Genomic DNA, 26,832 nt, shown 5'->3' on the forward strand with positions numbered 1-26,832 from the left:
TCGCACGCATGCCGGCGCCGATGCAGCACAATCCGATCGCGTGCGCCAAAATCCCAGGCCAATACAGGGGAAATCGGTGCAAATCGGAAATATTCGGGTAACACGTCGGGAGAACCAAATCGGGCCCTTAGTAAATGACCCCCACTGTCTTAAAGGGAACCTCATGTCACACCATGACATACTTCTATTTGACACCCGATTTATCATCCAGCACTCGACACATTGATAAATCGGATGCAGTACAAGACTGCATTTAAACGACCATCATAGGGCCTTTTCCAGCATGATGGTGCACCTTGCCATAAAGCAAAAACATCTGACAAACACACATAAAAATCAGAGGGCAACAGATCATGTGAAAATATTATATTTGTGTCATTCTCAAATCTTATGGTCATGACTGTACATAAGTAAAAGGAGAAGTCTCTAACCCTAGCAGCTGCATGGTTCTCTATAACCTCCAATACTCACCTACTGCTACTTCTGACATTTAATGGTTAATCATCTTGGGAAGCGTGTCTTGAAACTTACCATCATAAATCTTAGTGTACAGAGTAAGGTTTCATGTCTTACAATGCTTAAACCCTAGGACTTAAATAGACAGATATTTAGATTTTTTTAAATAATTTTTTTTATTATAGAAAGAAAGTTTTTGCAATAAAAGGCAATGTCCATATGCAAAACTATAATACAGCAAGGTATATATGTACAAATCTGAGCCAGAAAACTAGCAATTGCGGCCATTACTATTCCAGGAGATCGGGTAATTTGGGGGTTAATTCTCAGATAATGAATACATTTTAGGGTTTGTACCCTGTACGTTTCCATGGTTACAGACTACAAACAAAGATTCTGTAGTCCTGATTCCATTAATCTGCTCTAAGCTCGTGGAAACAGATTGCAGGCTAGAAATGTATGGGGCAAATTGAATGGTGTAAGTCTGCAGGACAATATGGAGATACATCAGTCTGTAGACTAAAGAAGGAGGAGGATGGTTTTAAATCAAGTCCATAAGTAATGTTGCTTTAGTTTTTTAGGACTGTAGGGGATAGAAGCAGCAGCGGTGTAATGGCAGAACAAAGTTTCCTTCCTTGTCTTTTCTCCCTAATCCACTTTTTGCTGCTGCCTTTCGAGGAACTTTTGTCCGTCTTGCTAGAAAGACAGAATTCAGCTTATCAGGATCAGATGCTACAGATACAGACTGCAGAATGATGATTACATCATTGGGGTGTGGGCTTAGTGTAAGGGGCCGGGAATGCCATGGTTTTACCAGTGAATGTGATGTAAATTATAGCATTGAGGTGCAAGAGATGCACCCAATTCATTAAAAGCCAATCACCTCTTAATGAATTAGGTGAGAACACTCCAGAGAAGTGGTGTGAGTCATGATAAATGCCCCCAGAATTTATTAAAGGTGTATTCCCACAAAGACAAGTTTCTTATATGTACTCAGGATAACAAAATAACACATTCTCTGATTCACTGTTATTAACAAAAATACAGCATTTCACAGATTAAAGTCCATCCTATCTGTATCAGTCATGATGTATGCAATTTCAGTTGCCCCTAGATCCAACCCTGTAACTTCAGATTTAGGGTCGGGGCACCATCGTGGATGTCTTGTTCCTGTAGCCACGCCCCCTGCACGGAGCTGAGAGACACTGATTCACTTCCTGGCAGGAGTTTGTGAGAAGAGATAAGCTGCAAACTACAAGCTACATGGAGAAAAGTGATCTGGGGTGAGGGAGAGGCAGGCATAGATCTGTGAGAACACAGATGTAGCAGAGCTGACTCTGTAATAGGCATCTAATGGATCTCATGCATCTCTAAACTGTCTCACCTCTCTCTCTATGTGTCACTGTGTTATTACAATGTTAGAAGCCAGAGGATGATGCATATACACCTGTACCCTGATAATCTAAGCACATTGTCACCCCACAGCCCTAGATGGATCATAATGTGTCTGCTCCCACACCCTGGGATTTTGTACTGACCAGCCGTGCAAGTGATAGGAGCTAAAACAGCGAGTAAATTGTAAAGTAAGGGGTTAAAATGATCTTTACTGTGTTAAAATCACTAGGGGATTGAAATATAAGAATTTTCTTTTGTGGGAAAACCCCTTTAAAGCAGTAAATCTCCATGAATAGCCAACTCGTTGGAGGCCTCATCTATGTATAGCATACCCCATATATTCCTACATCTTATTCTCATGGGAATGGCTCTACAGGCTGGTGGCTGATCATTTCTTCACAACGCCTTGCAGTAGGTCTATGGGGATGGGGAATATGATGGTAGAATTGTTCTCTGTAGCGATTGTGTTCAGCGTTTGCAAGTAACGTAATTGTAGCGCTGCAGGGGATTCACATATCACCATGGAGGCTTCCTTCAGAGCCCGGGAGGCATTCATCTCACCTTCAGCTGCTACGACCTAAAACGGTGAAGACACCCGTGTTACTTTATAGTATAAACACACCTTATAGTGGGCACAGGGGGCGCAAAGTCATCCCCCAAAGACATCCAACACTCTACATACCACAACAGGGGTAGGAAATGGATAACAATGCACAGCGGAATAGCTGGGTATTGCAAGAAGTATTTGCAACACCCTCGCCGATGCAATGGCGAGGTAGGGTTTGCGAATACGTCCCACCTGCATGTAATCCCATTACACTACATGGTTCTGATAGGACATAGGGATATTGCAGTGGTGAATCCTGCCTGGCAAGGCAGGAGTTAAGTATTTTGTATAATGCCAGATGCTGTTATCCAATGATATGTGTTACATCCTGTGCTCTGTAAGCTGAGATGTGATTGGAGGAGCAGCCACCACCTGACCAGAGGGAGGTAATTAAACTCTCTGGCCAGGAATGTTCTGGAGAACAGTTTAGTCTGAGCTCAGCTCAGATCAGAACATATGATGATTATTCTAGTGTGGAATCCTAGGAGAATCAGTGAGTGAGTGAGTAATCTCTGTCTGGCCCATACCAGAGCAGGAAGAGCTTAGCCCCTGCCTCTGAAGAGTGGAGCATTAGACTAGAGTTAGTGTAGTGAGGAAAAGGGGTATCATCTTACCTTTAAAGGTGATACCTGAAGCCCTACAGGACAAGCTGAAGCTTCCTACCAGGACACAGCTGCCTCCCAGCCTGCCCTCTACATCCAGGCTGGTGAACTATCTCCTGAGGCTCCCTCCAACTCACATCTCGGCACCCTACCTACCTGTTAAAGGCACGTTTGCTGCGGTTCAAATAAAGAACTGTAAGTTGTTTTCTTCAACTTCTGTCTCCGTCTGGTCCCTGCTAATACGGCTGCCTTCATCACCGGCACCCTGTCCATCACCCAGAGACTCACACTCGGGACATTAAGGGGTTGCCCCAGGGAGATCAGCTATAGCAGCCGCTCCCTCATCTTTTCTTGCCAACACCACCCTGCTGGAGACCTGCCAGGCTGTAGGACAGCCCTCCGGTTCCCCCGTACCAAGCACCGTGACAATAGCGTGCTTAGGCCGCAACCGCCAGCCACTCCGGTACAGCGGGCCCCGGCTGTCTCAAGGCCTCACCTCAAGGGCTAGGCCCCGGTGGGGGATGTTGCAAGTGGCGTCACGAATCACAGGATATTTACTTCTGTGCCTTATCCTGGCACTAAAGACTGTACTTTATTAAGAAAAAGACTGTGCTGCCTAACCCTGCTGCCATCCGGGTTTAGGCCCAAGTATTTGTGTGTTTCTACATTGAACTTTATACTGCTGCCACGTGCTGTCGAGCGCCGCTCCAGCACTCAAGAGGTTAATTCCTGCAAGAACTGTTTCAGCTCTGCTACATCCGGCGCTGCTGCGCCTGAAGCATTTACCTCAGAGGCGTGTGGCGCAGCAAGTATTTCAAGCCCGCCAAATCTTCACTGGCGGGAACTCCAGAGGCGTCATTAGGCTCCGCCCCCTGCGCGAGTGGCGCGAAGCACCGTGGAGGAGGAGCTGGAGCGTGTGCGGCCGGCAACGAAGAGGGTTAATCGGCCATCTTGGATTTCGGCGCAGGCCGCGCCTGAAGCCTGCCAGCAGTGTGCGCCTCATCCGGAGATCCGGCGCATGTGTCCTGCGACTGGAGGAGAACACCGCTGAGCATCACCGAGCCCTGCTGCCTGCCGGACATCGGGAACGGAGACCTTCGTGTACCGGAGCTGTCCTGTCACCGCGGCTGATCCTGAGTGAGTACCGCTGGGGAAGTTAAAGGGGGGTAGAGATTGTTTCCGACGCTAGGTTATTGGCTCACCTCCCAGGGAATAGTGACTGTGTCTTAAAGTGCCCACGTCCCATTCTAGCCATCGCCCATAGCAACGGACATTGTGTAACCCTACAGACTTCCCTCAGCTAGGCCAGTCATGTCCGCCCAGGACGAAGATACGGGACTGGCGCAAGTCCCGTCCCCTGGTCCCTCCTCAGGGTACCGGAGCATGTTAAGTCCTCCAGAGAGTCCCTTCAGCCCTGCTACAGCTAGTGTCCCTGGGACTCCCACCATGATGCCTCTGACTATGCCCTACTATCTGGGGGCCCCCTGGTTACCCTACTACGAGGGAGAATCACATACTCTCCCTGAATTCAGGGACAAGTTGTTAGCCACCTTCGCCTTGCTCCCATTCACAGAGGAACAGATAGTGGGCATCCTCATCGGGCAGTTGAAAGGACCCGCTCTCCGGGAAGTCAAGTCTTGGCCCCGAGAACAGTGTCAGAACGTGGTCCGGATTCTTGATAGGCTACGCAACACCTTTGACAAGTGTACTGTCTCCGAGTTGAAGCAGAAATTCTTCGGGAAAAGACAGAAGCCCCAAGAGTCCCTCCGAGACTTTGCCCTCTCCCTACAGGAGACATGGAAGGCCATCACTTGCCTTGAGCCCAAAGACGCTGAAACCTCTGATCAAACCTTAAGGGAACAATTTATTAATGGACTTGTTGATAGAAATCAAAGGTGTCAACTAAAGATCATCTCTTCTCAACATGCCCAGGCCTCCTTCCTTGAGTTTAAGGAAATTGCCATTGACATATTAGGAGACCGACCACCTACTGGACCGCAGAAAGAGCCTGAATCCGTGGAAATGGAGGAATCTGCTCTAGCTTGCTATCCAATGCAGTCGACATCACCTACTCCTGCGGCTACGGAAGTTGCTGACTTAGCAGGACAGGTCTCTAATCTGGCGGACACCCTGCATCAAATCCTCGATCGGTTGACCCAGGTGGAAGTAATTGTCTCCGCTATGAGGAGGAAACCTCCAGAGAACCCGGTACGGTCAGCTACTCCTCGTGAATCTCCGACTAAACAGCGCCCAAAGGAAGCGAAGTCGTTAAGCACCTGGAGTCAGAAGAAACCCCGCCAGCGGTGCAGCTACTGCCATAAATATGGGCATGAAGAGAATGACTGTTGTCAGTTAAACGACAAACCCTTGGAGCTAAGGGACGACCTCCAAGGGAAGAACTTGTAAGTCCCCGAGATGCTAACTGGATGCCCAGGTTCGTGGGGACTCGCCCCATGGTTCATGTAACCATCAATGGAGTTACCCTACCGGCCTTAATTGATACCGGCTCTCAAGTGACCACCCTCCGGAGTGCTGCCTTCGAGAAATGCCGAGGAAAAGCATCCTTAGTCCAGCCTCCAAAGGCTTACTTGAACATTATTGCTACGAACGGAAAACCCGTACCCATCCGCGGCTACTGGGAGCCCACGCTAACCATTGGAGACACTGAGTTAACCAGACAGGGCGTAGTGGTGACACGTGTGCCCGAAAACGGTAACTTCTCCCTGGTACTGGGTACCAATGTCCTCCGCAACTGCTACCCTGAAGTGCTGAAGGCTCTCCACGACTCCCTGCCAACAGTGCCCAACGGTTCCCGGAAGGTAATTCAGGAGACTATGCAGGTTCTAGCGGCGCAACAGAAGTTTGCTGGCCCTAATGGTGAAATCTGCAGAGCCCGGATCAAGGATCCCCAACCTGTCCGCCTTCAACCTGGGACTGAGACGTTAGTATGGTGTCGAGCCTGCATGGGCGTCCAAGGTCAAGACTACCAGGCGATAGTAGAACCTCTACCAGCTGATGAAGACCTGCCCATTCTAGCCGCCAGGAGCCTAGTCACTGTATCCCGAGGACAAGTACCCATTCGATTACTAAATGTGGGAGACTCCCCAGTGGATCTGAGGAAGTACCAAGCCGTAGCCACTCTCTTCAGCGTGCATCCTGAAGACTTGGTGGAAACCTCTCTGTCTGCCTCCCAACAGTTGGAACTGAAGCCAAGTGCTGAAGGTGAGCCTGCCGAGCAATCCTGGTGGCTTGAGCTCAATATTGGAGACGACGATTTTACTCCTGCAGACCAAGTACAAGGTGTCCTGGAGGTCGTTATGAAGCACCACCAGGCCTTCAGCAAACACCCACTGGATTTTGGGCAGACTACTCTGATCCAACACACCATCCCTACTGGCTCTCATCCTCCTATCAAGGAACGATACCGGCCCATACCTCCAGCCCGTTACCAAGAGGTGAAAAAGCTGGTACAAGAGATGAAGACAGCCAACGTTATCCGGGAGAGTCACAGCCCATGGGCTGCCCCGCTGGTCCTTGTGAAGAAGAAGGATGGAACCCTTCGATTCTGTGTTGACTATAGGAAGATCAACAATATCACCCACAAGGACGCCTATCCTCTGCCTCGAATCGAGGAATCCCTCGCAGCCCTAGGGTCAGCTGCCTACTTCTCTACCCTGGACCTGACCAGTGGCTACTGGCAAGTGGCCATGGCGCCGGAAGACAGAGAGAAGACGGCTTTCACTACCCCAATGGGCCTGTTCGAGTTCAACAACATGCCGTTTGGGCTATGCAACGCCCCAGGCACATTTCAACGGCTGATGGAGAGATGTTTGGGTCATCGCAACTTTGAGACCGTCCTGCTATATTTGGACGACATCATCATCTACTCCAAGACTTATGAAGACCACCTCCACCATCTGGCTGAAGTCTTCCAAATCCTGACCCAACATGGGTTGAAGGTCAAGCCATCCAAGTGCCACCTGCTACAGCCTAGCGTCAAGTACCTGGGACATGTGGTGAGCGCTCATGGAATTGAGCCAGATCCAGAGAAGATTGCAGCTGTCTACGACTGGCCTACCCCATCAACCGTACGGGACATCAAAAGCTTCCTGGGATTTGCCAGTTATTACAGGCGTTTCATCCCGAAGTTTGCCCAGCTGGCGGCTCCCCTACAAGAGCTCCTAAGGGGCCTGCCAAAAGAGAGCCAACGTTCCCGAGTATCCATTGAGTGGACGGCCGAACGAGAAGCTGCCTTCCAGATGCTCAAGCAACGGCTGACTGAACCTCCGGTGTTGGGATATCCAGACTACAGTCTGCCTTTCACCCTATACACTGATGCCAGCAAGCAAGGTCTAGGGGCGGTATTATCCCAGCTCCAAAACGGAACTGAAAGGGTCATAGCCTACGCCAGCCGTTCCCTCCGAGAACCGGAGCAAAACGACCAGAACTATAGTTCCTTCAAGTTGGAGTTTCTGGCGTTAGTCTGGGCTGTGACCGAAAAGTTCAAGGACTACCTAGCTGCATCATCTTTCACTGTCTTCACAGACAATAATCCGTTGGCGCATCTGAACACCGCACGTCTTGGAGCACTGGAACAACGGTGGGCCTCCAGACTTGCCAATTTCAGCTTTACCATCAAGTACCGGGCTGGTAAGACCAATGACAACGCCGACGCTCTGTCCCGTCTCCCTGACCAGTGGGAGGGACCCTCCACGGATGCTCAGTGGGAAGATGTGGAGATGCCAGCGTTCTATGCCCGGTTTGTGCGTCAAGATGCCCAGAGAGTTTACTCCCTACCGACAGAGGCAGAGCCAGCTACTCCTCAAGAAGAGTCAGAGCCCCCTGCGGAGAAGGACCTCTGGATGAGTCTTCAGGCTGATAGCCGTGCCATAGGAGAAGTAATGGACTATCTCTCTAGTGGGCGAGTGCCTGAAAGAATCCGGCGCAGAAGAGCTGATGGAGAACTGTCTCAATTGTGGCGCCAGAGAAAGACTCTGAGCATGCACCAAGGTCTGCTCAAGAGAAGAACTCTGGACCCTATCACTTATGATCGGATATACCAGATTCTGATTCCCAGGAGGGACGCCAAGATAGTACTGGAAATGTACCATGACCAGTCCGGACACTTTGGCGCTCAGAAGACTGAAGCCACCCTCCGAAGGCGATTCTACTGGGTCAACATGAAGTCCGACATTGAAGCCTGGTGTCGAGAATGCCCAGCCTGCGCCATCGCTCGAGGAGAGCGACACAATCAAAGGGCCCCTCTACGTCCCATTGTGAGCCAACGGCCCTTGGAGATCCTGGCATTGGACCACGTGAAGTTGGAGCCCAGCAGATCCGGTCACAGTTATGCTCTTACGATCATCGACCACTATACCAAATTTGTGGTTGCAGTACCTGTCAGAGATCTGTCTGCAAGGACTACCGCAGCGGCCCTGTGGAAGAGCTTCATCCTCCCCTATGGCTGTCCGGACCAGATCCTTACGGACCAAGGAACAGCATTTGAGTCCCAAGTCTTCCAGGAGCTGTGCACCCTATATGGCTGCAAGAAGCTGAGGACCACAGCTTATCATCCCCAAGGCAACGGGCTGTGTGAAAAGATGAATCAGACTCTAATCAATATGCTGAGGACTCTGACCCCTGCAAAAAGGGCTGACTGGCCAAAACTATTGCCCGAATTAGTGTACCTGTACAACAATACCACTCATTGCTCCACAGGATACACCCCGTATTATCTGATGTTCGGGAGATACGGCCATCTCCCTGCTGATATGACCTGGGACATGGAGTCCCCTGATTCCCAGTCTTTACTCCCCCAGACTGACTGGGTTCACGAACACCAGAGGCGCCTGGCGGATGCCAGAGAAGTTGTGGATCTGCGGTTGGAAGAGGCCCGAGAGAAACAAAAAAGGGACTTCGATCGTAATGCCTGTGCTGAGCCTTTTGCCCCAGGAGATCGAGTGTGGCTGCGCAACAACCATCCTACCAGTAAGCTAGATGGGCGTTGGGAGCGTGAGCCATACCTAGTTAGGGACAGTCTCTCCCCTGAAGTCTACGAGATTTCAAGAGGAGACCGTCCACCACTCCGGGTACATAGGAACCGGCTGAAGAGATGTCTTCGTCCTTTTGCCCCTATGTCCACACCTCTCACCTCGACTCCCAACTTACAGACCTCCTTGTGTTCGCCTACCCCCAGTTTCTTGGAACTTGTGACTGTGCCTCAATTCTGTTTTGTTTCCACTCCAGTAAAAGGTACCCCAGAGAGACCATCATCCCCACCGCAGTCTCCAATACTGCTGCCTGTGGAGGATGATCCGGCTCCAGTGTCTGCAACCCCTGAAGCATCAGAGGCAGCTGAGAATCTGACTCCAGCGCCTGACTCAGAGGAGGACGATGAGGAGGTTGTTATCTTCTCCAGGCCGGAACTTCGAAGGTCTCAAAGGGAAACAAAAGGTAAAGCTCCTGCGTACCTGCAGGAGTACCAGCTGGTGACACGCAGAAGCAGGAGGCAGGTACGTTTTTCTGACACCGAAGTACTTACCACCGAAGAAGATGCAGAGTAACCCCTGAAGGGCTGTAGCCCACTTCAGGTACTGTACATATTGTATATTTCTGTCCTTACCCCAAAGAGCCAGAGACTGTCCTGAGACTCTTACCCTTATTTATCTCAGTCAAGAGATTATACATTGTCTTGTGCTATGATAGCACCCTTCCTCTGCCACAGCAGAGAGTTTCTTCAAAGGACTCTGTCCCTCCACACAAAGAGGAGACCCTTTGTTTCTTCAGTGCACTTTTCCCCACATCAAGGGCTGTACCCAGAAGATGGACTTTGTCATTAGAGACCTTCTGTGAGACTTTTGCCAATTCCAAGGAAAAGTTGCTGTGTCTATTGACTATTATTTTGCACTTAATGCCTTCCTTTTTAGGTATGGACATTCTGCATGCACTTTTTATGCCTTTCCTTTTCAGGTAAAGAGACATTTTACCGTGCTACTCTGAGTAGCCTATCTATCTGTAACGTTATGTTATAAGATGTGTACCCATTGGGCTGCTAAGCCAATGTGATTTTGCTAACTTGTTGCACACTGTCATATCTGCCAGTAGTCTGCATTAACCCTTTCATAGGCTTTTCAGGTTGTAGAGTGGCTGTGTCGGACCGTCTCTATGTAGTACAATGTTTTATTGTGTCGCATATGCTAACGCAATGCAGATAGACACCTTATATAATTGCCGCCAGGGAAGAAGTGTTGATAAAACAAATATACAGGCCTTGGTGCAAGGAGTGGATTACAGGACATGACACCACACCTTTCCTACTGTACAGTTCGGTTTAATGGCGTCAGCGACCAACTGTCATACAGCTACATGTTTTTTTGTCTTAGTCCGACACCAACCCAGGTGCCTGTCTCCAGGACCATGGGCGGTTTGTCCCTACACCTCACATAGCCTGCACTTCCTAGAAGTGCCCTTAGCCCCCTCTGTGCCCCAAAACATCTGTAGTCGAGCCGAGGGCGGCTCTTTCAATTGCCCCCGGGGTATGCAACACCCTCGCCGATGCAATGGCGAGGTAGGGTTTGCGAATACGTCCCACCTGCATGTAATCCCATTACACTACATGGTTCTGATAGGACATAGGGATATTGCAGTGGTGAATCCTGTCTGGCAAGGCAGGAGTTAAGTATTTTGTATAATGCCAGATGCTGTTATCCAATGATATGTGTTACATCCTGTGCTCTGTAAGCTGAGATGTGATTGGAGGAGCAGCCACCACCTGACCAGAGGGAGGTAATTAAACTCTCTGGCCAGGAATGTTCTGGAGAACAGTTTAGTCTGAGCTCAGCTCAGATCAGAACATATGATGATTATTCTAGTGTGGAATCCTAGGAGAATCAGTGAGTGAGTGAGTAATCTCTGTCTGGCCCATACCAGAGCAGGAAGAGCTTAGCCCCTGCCTCTGAAGAGTGGAGCATTAGACTAGAGTTAGTGTAGTGAGGAAAAGGGGTATCATCTTACCTTTAAAGGTGATACCTGAAGCCCTACAGGACAAGCTGAAGCTTCCTACCAGGACACAGCTGCCTCCCAGCCTGCCCTCTACATCCAGGCTGGTGAACTATCTCCTGAGGCTCCCTCCAACTCACATCTCGGCACCCTACCTACCTGTTAAAGGCACGTTTGCTGCGGTTCCTGCGGTTCAAATAAAGAACTGTAAGTTGTTTTCTTCAACTTCTGTCTCCGTCTGGTCCCTGCTAATACGGCTGCCTTCATCACCGGCACCCTGTCCATCACCCAGAGACTCACACTCGGGACATTAAGGGGTTGCCCCAGGGAGATCAGCTATAGCAGCCGCTCCCTCATCTTTTCTTGCCAACACCACCCTGCTGGAGACCTGCCAGGCTGTAGGACAGCCCTCCGGTTCCCCCGTACCAAGCACCGTGACAATAGCGTGCTTAGGCCGCAACCGCCAGCCACTCCGGTACAGCGGGCCCCGGCTGTCTCCAGGCCTCACCTCAAGGGCTAGGCCCCGGTGGGGGATGTTGCATATTTTTATATGCACAGAATGGCGCTATATGTAAACTATGAGCAAATAGCAAATATACAGACCTATATGGTGAAGCTGTCTAGCTGTGGCGGCCCCATAAAAATTTCCTAACCCACGCATTTCACCAACTGACTGGTTTCCTCAGGGATCTAACTGCACTATATTGGTCTGTAAATGGACTATTTGCTCATGGATTACATATAGCACCGTTCTGTGCATTTATTGTTGTGTTATTCATTTGTACTTTGTTGTGGCGTCCCCACTTGTATGAGTCTTGTCATGACCTCAACTTTATAGGATTTAGTGATTTTCCCTTCATTACATTTATTTTGACTGTAAAACCCCTTAAATTAAAAAACTAACAGTTCTATACCATCTATTCATTTTATTCATGGAATGAAGCAGCAGTAGATGTCCTGTACAATTACCAGTATGACACTTACCTTGGCTCTGGCCTCTCGTACAGCTTCGGCCTCGGCAGCCATGGCCCTCTGCATCTGCACGGGTAGACGCACATCCCTCATCTCTACGCGGTCAACATTTACACCCCATTGATGTGTAGCGTTATCCAGTATGGACTAGAAGAATCATGGGACAGTATTATTGTCAATCAAGAGAATCATTGGTAGCCCACAGCTCCGGGAAGAAGACGCCCATCTATACATAAGTTATGTAGACGCACATCCCTCATGAGTCATAGTGAAAGGAGCGCCTATTTGACTGTAGAAACTTCTTCTCATAAGATAAGTTAGTCAACAGGGTCTAAGGCCTCATACACATGACCATTTATGTTGTCGTAAGCTAGTCACACAAATTGTGGCAGCCGGTCAGCCGGTCCGCAAACAATGCCACACAACCAGTAGTTTGTTGACCACATTTTGCCTCTGTGCAGGGAATTTTACCCCCTTACCTGCTGCAATTAAGCTTGATCGCTAAGGAGACAGAAGGAAGAGGGTTTCCTCAGTCACCCAGCCCTCCTGCAATGCAATCGCTGGATTTGGTAGTGGCCATGGCAGACGGATGTCTAAACATTACCTGCATACAATCGCCTCTGCCCGCCGTAACAGCAGAAACAAGAAAGAAGCTGTGGGGAGCCTGGCTGAGCATCGGGACCGCCGAAAGGTGAGTATGTAAGTTTATTTTTTTATACACTGAGGGGCTGCTGGGGGCATTTCATCAGTAGAGGGGGAGCCTGGCTGCATAGGAAATTTCATAACTAGAGGGCTGGTTGCATGGGGCATATCATAACCTCGGCTGTGACCAATGCATTTCCTACCTTAGGCTTATACTCGAGTCAATAAGTTTTCCCAATTATTTGTGGCAAAATTAGGGACCTCGGGTCGAATTATACTCAAGTATATACGTAAGTAAAACATAAGAAACCCTGTACATATTTGCAGTCTTCTTAATCACACTAACCTACCGAATATTTTTTTCAAGTTCTTTATCCTGAGCGCTCTGCCGTGTTAATGTTTTAATTTAAAAAAATAGTAGTGGAATAGCAGTTTTATTCAGTTTTCCTGCAGGAAATGATTAATTAATTTTTAGTATTTTGCCATTTTTACCTGAAAATGAAGCCAATGGAAACTACAAAAACTCTTACCACAAAAAAACAAACCCTCATACCTATGTCAGATATTATACCTAGGTCTTTGGAATTCTATCATGAAAAAAAACCCCACTGATCTGTCCTAAAGGCCCAAAAAAAACTACTCCAGTAATGTAACACAGTACATAGAAAATACTGGATAGAAATAAATCACAATTGAGCCTCTGATAATAACTACCGCCCCATCGGTACACCCCTAGTCTATTTTATACAGAATTTTTTGTTTCTTTCCTTGTTGTGTTGTGGATTAGAGATGTCACCTGAATGTTGTGGGCAATCTCCTCCCGGTTTGATAAGATGCTGGACAGAGTTTGTGTCCCCAGGATGTTCCTCAGTGTAGTCTGGGCCAGCTGGGCAGTGGCTAGGTGAACGTTGTTGACATTGGCCACAGATTTGATGGCATTATCAATCTTGTAGTACACGACCCCATCAACCGTAGTGGTCACAGAATCCTTCGTGAGGACCTACAATAAGATAACATTCATCTCATTTCAGAATAAAAAAAAAATATTTGGTTACCTTTTTTACCAATTTTCTGAAAAGTCGGATTCCAACAGTGAAGGATATTATAAAATTAAATGTATATCTTATCACTGCCATTGTATGTGTTAGGGCGGGCTTTCACATAAGATTTATTTCCCTTTGTCGTAACGTTATGTCAAGCGATTTCCCAAAATTTCCTTACAGAGGGCTAGGATGTATCCTACTGTATGGACATATAGTGGGATATGCAACACCCCTGCCAACGTATAGGCAAGGGGTAGTAGCGAATATGGCATTCTACCTGTCAGGATCCATCTGGTGAGCCTGCGCAATTCACCCAGAGCAACCTCAGCAGAGGCCATTGGAGCCTAAGGGCAACCTCCAGGCCCCAAGAAGAGGCTAGGCCCCGGTGGGGGATGTTGCAGATACATAATCCGGTTCCTCCCCCTCCCCCCTTAAAGCACGAGAAAGAATGAAGTTTCAGGGTGACCCCCCCTCAGTGATGTCACTGTCCTTGAACTGGGGACCTCTGTGAGCACACACTTAAAGGAGACTGGGGGTGTATGCAATACATTTTATCCATGCCCCTTAGGCTCCAATGGCCTCCGCTGAGTGTATACGTCGCTCTGCAGGAAGGAGCCAGATGGAAAAACACAGTTTCTTGCATTTTTACATCATGTGTTTTCCACAAAATATGACAAATACCGGTCAGTCTGGTCAGTATATGTGCTCAGTGTATACGCCGAGAGCTTTCCTGGCTTATACACTGAACGGATGAAGAAAACATGATGTGAATTAACAGGAATTCCAAAAACAACCCAAAAGTCTACTTAATAGGAACCAGTTCCGAGCGGCTGCTCCATTCTTTGGGGGAGCAATAGGGGTACAACAGGTCCACTAAGACCCCCATGATAAGCAGGTAACATGTTGTGACGGGACAACCCCTTTAAAAAGCAAAGAAAGTAGATACCTGAAGCCCCAGACATTCACAAAAAACCCAAATATCCTTAAACCTCTACCATGGTTTTTGATTCACAATAAAGATTACAATAAGATTACATTTTCAACGTATATTTAACCACATAAAATGCTCCAATAATGTCCACCTACCTCTTGTGGAGGGATTGCAAATGATATCACCCTGAGATCTACTTTAATAAAGGTGTCTGTGCAGGGGAGAATAAACATCATCCCTGTGTACAAAGAGAGGAGACGGAATGAAGACGATATTCTTCACAGTAGGTCCAACTACGCTCTACTATGAGCATGGCCTATGGCAGTGATGGCGAACCTTTTAGAGACCGAGTGCCCAAACTACAACATAGACCCGCTTATTTATCGCAAAGTGCCAACACAGAAATGTAATTTGTGATTTATACTCCCTTCTCTGTCACAGTTTTCATTGATACCAGCACCTGAGGACAACAAAGCAGAAAATAGTCCCAGGTACAGCTGTCACTTTAAAATACCTCTGTGCACAGCAAGTCCTGGGCTGTCTGGGACTACAGGAAGATACTTGGAGTCATCTCTGGTGATGGCCTGAGTGCCCACAGAAAGGGCTCTGAGTGCCACCTCTGGCACCAGTGCCATAGGTTAGCCATCACTGGCCTATGGGAACTTACCCCTTGTGGATAGTCTAACTGGAGCAGCAAACTGTACATCATATACAATCTGCTCAGCTCCTCCTGCTCTACAAGAAGCTGCCAACATACAAGACACTACATACAATCTGATCAGCCCCCCCTGCTCTACAACATGCTGCCTACATACAAGACACTACATACAATCTGCTCATCTCCCCCTGCTCTATAACATGCTGCCTGCAAAAAGGGTTCTATGTACAAACTGCTCAGCTCCTCCTGCTCTATAATATGCTGCCTGCAGACAGGATACTATATAAAACTTGCTCAGCTTGTCCTGCTCTATAACATGCTGCCTGCAGCATATAGGACACTATGTACAATCTGCTCAGCTCCTTTTGCCCTATAATAAGCTGCTGCAGGTAGGATACTATGTACAATCTGCTCAGCTCCTCCTGATTTATAATATGCTGCTTGCAGATAGGACACTATGTACAATATATTCAGCTCCTCCTGCCCTATAACATGCTGCCTGCAGATAGGATACTATGTACAATCTGCTCAGCTCCTTCTACTCTATAATAATCTTTATTTATATAGTGCCGTCAAATTTCATAGCGCTTTACAAATCATAGGGGGCAAAAACAAATATAATACTAAATTAAACAGTACAAATAGTCATATAGAACACACAAATTAGTCAATGTCAGTGCTCAACTCCTCAAACGTAATTATTCAGTCACAATGAGTGGTCTCACCACCTGTCCACAGGTTAAAAATGGATGATCTCCCAGGCTCCTCTCTCCGTGTCCTTCCACTGGATCTAATTGCAGTCCTCGTATCACCTCCGTTGCCGTGGTATACTTCAGGTCCTACGTCAGGAAACGTATGGGGAAATAGTGCAGACTTCCAGGGTAAAGGAAGAATTTTTATTGTATATACTTACAAAATACAAGTTAAAAATCGCATGTTTCAATAAAAGCATACAACGTCAAACACCTCGCCCGACCCAGGTTTCGCCTCTTCATGCCCGGGAAGAAGCCTGAAGAGGTGAAACTTGGGTCGGGCGAGGAGCAGTGAACCTGGAAGATCTTCCATTTTTAACCTGTGGACAGGTGGTGAGACCACTCATTGTGACTGAATAATTACTTTTGAGGAGTTGAGCACTGACATTGACTGATTGTGTGTTTTGATGGTATTGTGGGAGTTTGCCGAGTCAGTAGCTCCTCTGATTTTATTTTTCGGCCAGTCAAAACTCTGCACTATATAGTCATATAGAAAACGCTGCGGATTTAATAGAAGCCATTTTTGCTTGTCTATCAGTCAGGACTTACCCGGCCCCTTGGCTTTTCCTGAGATTATCCGTCCCAGCCTGAACACCACAGCACGCTCATATTCTTTAATAATCTAGGACATTGACATTCAATATATTACATAGAGATGATTACAGGGCAGAGAGTTACAGCTCGTATTCTGCCTCTATAGTTACCTTAACACAGAACCAGATAGATAAAGGGAAGGTGATAGCAGCAAACAGAGCAGATATTATCAGAATGACCCAGCCACAGGCACCGATATCTCCTCTCCCGGCATCTGAAATAAAGTAAATGGCAGAAATGTCTCTGGCTTCACTGATAGCCTATATGTCACTTCACTTTTCTTTCCAATGCTAAAAAAAAAAAATTGGTAAAGGACATACAGGCAGTTCTCATACTAGATACAACATAGGTTCATACAAACCTACAGAACCTATTGAATTTGTAGTTAAGTCGAAACTGCATATTTTATAAGTGCAAGTTTTTGTGGTGTTTCTTAAAATTGGAATTTTAAAAATGTTGGGTTGTCATAAGAACAAGGATTAACAATAAAGCTTCATTGCTGACACTTTGGACTGTTACAGCTGATCATTGCAGCCTGGGGCCAAAGTATAGTAAATTACCAACATCCAGAGGTCCGTGTGTAACTAGGGGTCATCTGTAATTCAGGCGTCCTTAAGTTGGGAATGGCCTATATAGGCAATTATGTATTAGATATATAGTAATATGGTAGTCGTATAGTAGTACAGCACACTGCATGCAGTTGGTCACCTTATCACTAGATGGCAGTATCCTTTTACACTATAAATCACAATGATTACACTCTATTACCAATGTATAATAATAATTTCCTGTATACAAGAGTAAAGTGTCATAAAGATTCAAATTAATGTGAATTATGTGCTCAGTGATACCCTGCAAAAATACTATACAAGCTTAACGTCCGTACTGTTAACTTCCCGTACCTGTGCACTTTCTAAAAACCTGCAAAACATTCACACCTTAATGTCTGCAGATTTTTATGCCAAACTACACCAGGCCGGACATGGCAAATTTTTGTCCACCAGAGAGACACGGCTGGCAAAAATACATCATGAGGTCTCAGGCTTTATCATACACCAGCGCGTGATAAATCTCTCCCATAGGGAGAGATTTATCAGAAGTGTCTGAGAGCAGAACTGTTCTAGTTACAAATGGCAACCAATCAGAGCTCAACTTTCATTTTCCAGCAGCTGTTTATAAAATTAAATTTGCGTTGTGATTGGTTTCCATGGGCAACTAAAACAATTTTACCTCAGAAATTTGTGATAAATATCCCCCATAGAGTGTAAATGTGGAGATTTTAGTGTCTTGTGAGGGCAGGGCCGGCCCCAGCACCTGTCAAACCCGGGCAACTGCCGGGGCCACATCCCCATCCCAAAGCAGCCTGACTGTGCCGGGTACTGGCGCCATAAAGCGGCACTCCATTTGCTGCAGGACGCTGCCATGCATCTCTGCATGTGAAGCGCTGCGCGGCTGCCAGCAAGAGGAGGAAGACGGCAAAGGGGAAGCTCCGGACCTGAGAAAAAGAATATAATGTATATAATGTATGGGGGGGGGGGGGGGGGTGAGGAGGGGGCTGTATATAATGTATGGGAGGTGAGGAGGGGGCTGTATATAATGCATGTGGGGTGAGGAGGGAACTGTATATAATGCATGTGGGGTGAGGAGGGGGATTCATATAGCCCATGTGGGGGAGTGGGGGGGCTGCATATAATTAAACTGTGGGTGGTGAAATGGGCCTGGTCTGTATATAATTAATCCATGGGGGGAAGACGGCGTCATATTATTTATTCATGGGGGGGGGGGGGTGGATAAAAATAAATTATGGGGGTGAAGAGGCTGTATATAATGAATCCATTCCACTATGCAAGTTTACTGCAAAAAGGTCCACTGAAGCTCTGTGGCCCAAGGGTTTACTGAAACACTGGAGCCAGGCCCTGTATGAGGGTATTTTGTTTCCGATGTTCCAAACCTCCACATGGAGACTCGGATTGCCAATATCTTGTGACCTGTGTGGATCAGGTGTGCACAACATCCCGACTACTCTACAAAATAGCAAACTGGTGACCCCATTGCAGCAAAGTCCATGTACAGGGGTTAGAGTAACTATCGTATTGGTGACAAAACTACCTCACCTATACTCACCTACCTTTCCCCATTCCTCTGCAGCAGCTCCTCCTCCTCTCTGCTTCTGCTGTGTGTAGCAATGAAGCCGGCAGGAAGGGATGACATCCTCACATGGTGCCTGCAGTTTATGCTACATACAGCAGATCCAGAGGAATAGTGATAGAGAGGCGGCAGCTTCCTGCACCATCACATACCTCCCAACAGTCCTGGATCCAGTGATGACCCTAATGTCCCAGCACATACCACGCAGGACAGAGCCCAAAGACCAAGACCCACTGGATCCAGGACAGTTGGGAGGTATGCATCATCTCCAAAAGTGATAGGGATAAATTTAGGGCAGAATTTCTCCAAACATTGTAGTTAATATTCCACAGTTGTTTTTTGCATTGTCTAGAGTAAAAACCGAGGTAATGTTGATATGCCGCCCAATTCCTCCAATTGTGAAACACAACAAATCAATGGGAAGGGGCTTGGCTCAATTGTAAAGGGGTTTGCACTGAAATGTTTGCGTTTGGGAATGAGCACCACATTTTGCATGTAAACAATGCTAATCAGGAGGTGCTTGTTCCCGATCGCATGCATTTCAGTGCAAATGCATATGTTATCTAACCAAGCCCCTACCTGTTGAGTTTTTCAATTTTGTTTCAAAATGCAATTAAAATGCACCATGTGAATGCTCCCTAAGGGCTGAAGGTTTTGTTGCGACATATGACAGAGATTTAGTGACATCTCATGGACTATGCTGGTACTGTACATTACAGCAGGATAGCCTCCGGCACGCATACCTCCCAAACCAGCCTGATGGCAGTAAATAGGATTACAGTAAAGTAATGCAGATATACAGAACCCGGAGGAATGCTATAGAAGCAATATGTTGCTCCAGGAGTTGTATATATGTGAGGACATTATATAATATACTGTCTGCTTACTATATAGTGTAGTGTGCTGGGGGCAGATTCTTGTTAGGTAAATGATAAGCAGTGTTTTGCTCAGAAATTTTTACCTCCTCTAAACCTAAGAACTTCATAGCAAACACACAACTGCATATTTTGAGGCACTTAGTATTTTTAACCCCTTATCACCGACACTAGTTTTCAGCTCAATGACCAGACTCGATTTTTCAAATCTGCCCTGTCTCACGATAATTGGTTATAACTTCGGAACGCTTTAACATATCCGGGTGATTTTGAGAATGTTTTCTCGTGACACATTGTACTTCATGTTAGTTATAAAATTTAAGTGATAAGTTTTGCATTTCGTTCTGAAAAAAAGTGAAAATTTGGCAAAAGTTTGTAAAAATTCTTCATTTTCCAAGTTTGAAATATTCTGGTTTCCAGACAAGATGTAAAACTACCCAAAAAGTTTGATAATTAACATTCACAGAATATCTGCTTTATGTTGGGATGATATTTTATGCTTCCGGTCATTTTTCTAGGATGTTATGAGGTGCAAAACTTTAGGTGCGATTTTTCTTATTTTCATGAAAATTGCCAAAACTCACATTTTGAGGGACAACTCAGCTTTCAAGTGAATTTGAGAGGCCTAAATAATAGTAAAACCCCATAAATTACCCCACTATAGAAACTTCACCCCTCAACGTATGTAAAACAACTTCTATTAAGTCTATTAACCCTTTAAGTGTTTCACATGGGTTAAAAAATATGGACCAGCGATTTAGAAACTATAGAATTTTTTGGGAAAATACATTCATTGAGGCCAAAACTGACATTTTCAGAATAAATTAAATGATGAAACGCACTGCAACGTTTGATGCCCAATTCCTCTCGAGTGTACTGATACCCCATATGTGGTGGTAAACTGCTGTACGGGCGCACGGCCGAGTATAGAATGAATGGAGGCGCCATTCACAGCAGATTTGTATTGTCACATTGTACGACCTATAAATTATTTTTTTTTTTTTGGTAATGCGAACATATGAGGGCTTATTATGTACGGGATGAGATACAATGTATAGATAATTTATTTTGGGAGTGTAAAGCTTATTCATGAGATTTTATTAACTATTTCAAGGGAGACACAAACAAAATCATCAATTTTTATTTTGGATTGTTAGCATTTCCCCCGCTCACCGTAACGTAAAAATAATATTTTATCTTTATTCTCTGGTTCACTACGATTGCGGTGATACCTCATTTATATAGTTTTTCTTATTTTTGCTCAATTTTCCTGAGCAAAACCAATATTGGAGAAAATTGCATTGTTTTTACTATTGACAACTTTTCAGGGCCATAACTTCTGTATTTTTCTGTTGTCAGATCTGGTTGAGGGCTTATTTTTTGCTAAAACAGTTGTTCTTTTCAGTCGTATCATATTAGGGAACGTAACTTTTTTTGATCACTTTTTAGAACATTTTTTGTGATGGTGTTTGATGAAAAATTGTATATTATGGGAAGTTTTTCGATTTTTTTTTTTTTACGTAGTTCACCGAGCGGGTTCAATATTGATTTAGATTTATTGTACAGATTAATACGGACGCGGTGATACCAAATATGTACGTGTTTTTGTGTTTTATTTACTTTATTTGCATTTTATGTGTTACTGGGGAGATTATGGGACTTTTATTTTATTTATTTAATTATATTATAAAAAGATTTAATTTCTTTTTTTTAACTTTTTTACATTTTCTACTTCTTGGCTTGAATAATCGATCATCTGATCGCTTATTCAAGCCTTTACACTGCAATACACTTGTATTGCAGTGTATAGTGTAAGTAACTGAGTAACTGAGCATGCCAGGAAGGCAGAACCCGGCGGGGAGAGAAGCCTGCATCCTCGGGTCACTTGTCGGGACCCGGGGCAGCGGCAGGAGGGATCGGATCCCCCGGTAAGCACACCGGGGGGGTCCGATCCACGGGGGACACACTTGCACGCTGCGGTCATGCTTGACCGCGGCGTGTAAGGGGTTAAACACCCGGGAACTGAGTTTTTCCGATCCCGGGTGTTAGTGCTGGGTCTGGGCTGTGATATCACAGCCCGACACCGGCACCAGCGAGACCCGGTGTCCCGAAATCTTCTTCTGACGCGCCGCCGTAGAAAGGCGTACGCGTCAGAAGAAGTACCCTTAATGACCGCCGTAAAAAGCCGATACGGCGGTCATTAAGGGGTTAAGTGCAGTTCTCAGCTCAGGTAAAAGAATGAAATATGGTACACAGGATGACATTACCAGCAGGGGCATAACTACAGGGGTAGCAGGCATAGAATCTGTTATGGGGCCTGCACTGTTAGTGGCCCGGCTATCCAACCTGCAACAATAAAGAATGAAGGAGGTGTACCATTAAATACATATTATGCTGCATATTGTACACCAATGTGTTATGTATATAACAGTGCACATCTTCCACAGTACACACCTGAGCCGGCATCACAGATGCCAGGAGAGAAATGTCAGGAGAGAGGTTGGCAAGACTAGGAATCTCTCATTTCTATTACTTGCCATCTAGTTTCCTACTAGGACATTGCTGTATGAGTGAATAAATGTACCGTATATACTGGAGTATAAGCCGAGACCACCAATTTTACCACCAAAAACTGGGAAAACCTATTGATTCGAGTATAACCGAGGGTGGGAAATGCATTGGTTACAGCCCCCCCCCCAGTATATAGCCAGAAAGCCCCCAGTAGTATACAGCCAGCATGCCCCCTGTACTATACAGCCAACCCAGCCTGCCCCCTGCAGTATACGGCCAGCCCAGCCTGCCCCCAGTAGAATACGGCCAGCCCAGCCTGCCCCCAGTAGTATACGGCCAGCCCAGCCTGCCCCCAGTAGTATACGGCCAGCCCAGCCTGCCCCCAGTAGTATGCGGCCAGCCCAGCCTGCCCCCAGTAGTATACGTCCAGCCCAGCTTGCCCCCAGTAGTATACAGCGAGCCCAGCTTGCCCCCAGTAGTATACAGCGAGCCCAGCCTGCCCCCAGTAGTACACAGCACTGCCCAGCCTGCCCCCAGTAGTATACAGCACTGCCCAGCCTGCCCCGAGTAGTATACAGCACTGCCCAGCCTGCCCCCAGTAGTATACAGCCTGCCCCCCAGTAGTATACAGCTAGCCCAGCCTGCCCCCCAGTAGTATACAGCTAGCCCAGCTTGCCCCCAGTAGTATACAGCCAGCCCAGCCTGCCCCCAGTAGTATACAGCTAGCCCATTCTGCCCCCTCTAGTATACAGCCAGCCCATTCTGCCCCCTGTAGTATACAGCCAGCCCATTCTGCCCCCTGCAGTGTACAGACAGCCCATTCTGCCCCCTGCAGTATACAGCCAGCCCATTCTGCCACATTAGTATACAGCCAGCCCATTCTGCCCCCTGAAGTATACAGCAAGCCCAGCCTGCCCCAGTAGTATACAGCCAGCCCATTCTGCCCCTGAAGTATACAGCCAGCCCAGCCTGCCCCCAAAGAATACAGCCAGCCCAGCCTGCCCCAGTAGTATACAGCCAGCCCATTCTGCCCCCGAAGTATACAGCCAACCCAGCCTGTCCCCGAAGTATACAGCCAGCCCAGCCTGCCCCAGTAGTATACAGCCAGACCAGCCTATCCCAGTAGTATACAGCCAGCCCATTCTGCCCCCAAAGAATACAGCCAGCCCAGCCTGCCCCAGTAGTATACAGCCAGCCCATTCTGCCCCCTGAAGTATACAGCCAGCCTAGCCTGCCACAGTAGTATACAGCCAGCCCATTCTGCCCCCAAGGTATACAGCCAACCCAGCCTGCCCCAGTAGTATACAGCCAGCCCAGCCTGTCCCAGTAGTATACAGCCAGCCCATTCTGCCCCTAAAGAATACAGCCAGCCCAGCGTGCCCCAGTAGTATACAGCCAGCCCATTCTGCCCCCGAAGTATACAGCCAGCCCATTCTGCCCCCAAGGTATACAGCCAACCCAGCCTGCCCCAGTAGTATACAGCCAGCCCATTCTGCCCCAGTAGTATACAGCCAGCCCATTCTGCCCCCTGAAGTATACAGCCAGACGAGCCTGCCCAAGTAGTATACAGCCAGCCCATTCTGCCCCCAAAGTATACAGCCAACCCAGCACTTAAAAAACAAAAAAAAAGCTTACATACTCACCCTCCGGTGGCCCTAATGCGCAGCGCTGCTCCCCTGATGTCATTGCGGCTCCTCTTCTGGCTTTCCGGCTCCTCTTCTTTCTTCTGTAACAGGTGGCAGGATGCGGTCATGTTATCTGCCAGCAGGCACATAGTATGACGCGGCTGCTGCCGACTGTGCGCCTACCGCCAATTACAGAAGAAATAAGAGGAGCCGCAATGACATCAGGGGAGCAGTGCGGACATCGGGGGAGCAGCACTGCGCATCGGGGCCACCGGAGGGTGAGTATGTAAGCTTTTTTTTTTTTTTTTAAGTGTTTTTTTAAGCATTGACTCGTGTAGAAGCCGGGTTGAGGTTTTTCAGCACATTTTTTGTGCTGAAAAACTTGGCTTATACACGTGTATATACGGTAATAAAGTTATATAAATGAATAGTGCAGATAATAGTAAATTCTGTAATATACTTTACTATATAGAAATGTTCCTGTGTCCTTTTTTCCCGCTCCTTTTTAAGCAATTTGTTAGCTTTTTATCCTGTATCCAAAAAAGTTCTTCTTATGGAGAGAGTTTGCCCATTAAGGCCGCCTTATAGACGTATGGAGATTAATAGCCATTGATGCTCCACTAGGAAATTCTTGGAAGTATGCAAATATGTTTTCCAAGGTGTTAAATGGAAAACAATACCTCCTTTGATTACCTTGAAAGGCAGCCCCCTTAACACCAAACATGACTTACAAGAAGTCCAATAACAGGATGTGGGATTGAGCCAAACCAGTATTTCGACTTGGTTGGGTCTCCTTAGTACAGTATAGGGAACTGATTTGGCTGGGTGAGAGGCTTGTGATAAGGGACAGACGTTTAGAGTTCTCCTTATAGAGAGTTTGCCAATTAAGGCCGCCTTACAGGGTTTGGCTTAACCCCACATCATGTGATTAGACTTCTTGTAGGTCATACTTGGTGTTAAGGGAGCTGCCTTTCAAGGTAGCAAAAGGAGGCATTGTTTTCCATTTAACACCTTGGAAAACATATTAGCATACTACTCTGTATCCACTGACAGCAAAGACATAAGGGAACCTGATAAAAAGTGTGTAATACCTTAAGTCTTTACAGACAGTCCCTGGATAGTGTAATCTCATCAGAGAGCGGAATCATCAAGCTAAATATTCTCTAGATATGGAAAGATAATTATTGGTCTCCTTATCTGTCTGAAGTGGACAGACCTCAGAAGCCTTCCACATACACAACTCACTACAGGAGAAACAGCAGAGACTATTGTACTTATATACATGTACATTATATAACAAAGTTTACTATTATTCCCAACTTTTCTTTGAAAGTTTTGTTACTTTATATGGGAATCATAGCGCGAAGGGCTCGATTAAAGCCAATTTTTTTTGCTGTACACTATGGAATAAAAGAGCCACTTTTACCGCTATATTGGCCTGACAGGAGCGCTGCTTTATCCCTGTATGTAGATAGATAGAGATAGGAGATAAATAGATACCCTGTTTCCCCAAAAATAAGACAGTGTCTTATATTAATTTTTGCTCCTAAAGAGGCGCTAGGTCTTATTTTCAGGGGATGTCTTATATTTCCATTAAAAATAATTCACAAAATATCAACTTCTCTAACTTCCTTATGACTCTCCAAACTTATTTCATGCAGAATTTCTTGTGACTCAATTTCTACTGGAATCATTGGCCTCAATCTCTCACATTTAGCAATAGCACTTTCCTTAAAAGATTCCCTTCCTGTCCTGGTAGCTGCTTGTATCACATCTGCAGCGCAACAGTCAGAGATTTTAGCCCATGATTTCTTCCCCATGTCACAACCTTCTGCAGCATCTAAATGATCTACTAATACTAATGTATGGCACGGGGGGAGCTGTGGCAATGGCTGCCACTAGGTCTTAATTTCAGGGGAGGCCTTATATTTCTAAGCTTGAACAAAATTGTACTAGGTCTTATTTTCGAGGGATGTCTTATTTTAGGGGAAACAGGGTAGATGCATTCTAGTAGTTGTGGGAAAAGTAACTTGTGTTTATTAACCCACATGTCACTCATTGGAAAACACTTGAAAAAGTCCTAAGGGAGGATTGAAATGGCGCTAAACATGGGCCAACGCTAGATGACCTTCACTGCATCTATGGGAGTGCTGCACCCTTCTTACACTTGGTTATCTACAACCCTTGTATAAAAGGTTTTGTCGCTGGCATTATCAGATGCTTGATCCCATTTACTTCACTACTGGATAACAAGAACCTGTGCCGGATACAGAGTATTATTAGGAAATGAGTAGAAATACCTGGAAGTAAACTCTGAATTCCAGTGCTCTGGTGTAAAGCTTACCAGCATAACAGAGCTTACATTATGGAAGTGATGAGGCCGCCATCTCCTATATACACTGCTGTATATACCTTGTGCTACACAGTGTCCAAGATTCTATAAGTGAAGTGTAAACAATCTATTGCGGAACTTTCCATGTGACACTTTATCATTAGATCGCTGAGAATTCTTCACATATTCTGAATTACCAGTAAGTCCTCATATTTCTTGTTGTCACCTCTAAGTTATTGATAACCACCATGGCTTAGTTCTCTGTCATATATTAAAGTAAACTCTTCTCTTCTTATCTGGTTATGTACATAAGAGAAAAAAATTTCAAAAGACTTAAACGCTTATCTCAATTTTCAACAGACTTTGAAGAAAGCAGTATTCCCTTATGTGTACATAAAGGGGGACATGGTTTCTGGATATTATGGGGGGATTTATTCATCTATTTGCAGTAGAATTCTGGTTTGATATAAAAAAAAAATCTAAATTGTCTTGGGACACATTAACTAAGGCTTTTAGACTGGTTTTTGATACATTCTGCAGGAGGCGGGGCTATTGAAAAGGGGGTGTGGCCTTGTGGAAAAATAAATCATAAATAAGTCGCCACATTTTGATACACAAAAAAGAACAACTATTAGAAGATGCAAAGTAAGACACAGCAGAAACACCAGATTTAGCAAAACATTGATAAATA

At 46.2% G+C, this 26,832-nt stretch overlaps 1 protein-coding gene across 1 annotated transcript in view; it reads right to left on the reverse strand.

Moving 5' to 3' along the window:
- Nucleotides 1-649: 649 nt before the first annotated feature.
- LOC140117584 (stomatin-like) overlaps nt 650-26,832 on the reverse strand; it is a 32,072-nt gene continuing 5,889 nt past the window's right edge. The window contains exons 3-8 of the mRNA XM_072134453.1: nt 16,761-16,864; nt 16,606-16,678; nt 14,802-14,884; nt 13,469-13,672; nt 12,043-12,177; nt 650-2,428 (exon numbers count right to left, since the gene is read on the reverse strand). Of these exons, the coding sequence (XP_071990554.1) occupies nt 2,240-2,428; nt 12,043-12,177; nt 13,469-13,672; nt 14,802-14,884; nt 16,606-16,678; nt 16,761-16,864 (788 nt within the window). The 3' untranslated portion in view covers nt 650-2,239. The remainder of the gene's footprint in view (nt 2,429-12,042; nt 12,178-13,468; nt 13,673-14,801; nt 14,885-16,605; nt 16,679-16,760; nt 16,865-26,832) is intronic.

Source organism: Engystomops pustulosus, chromosome 2 (assembly GCF_040894005.1).
Source record: "Engystomops pustulosus chromosome 2, aEngPut4.maternal, whole genome shotgun sequence".
In the NCBI taxonomy this organism is placed as follows: Eukaryota; Metazoa; Chordata; class Amphibia; order Anura; family Leptodactylidae; genus Engystomops; species Engystomops pustulosus.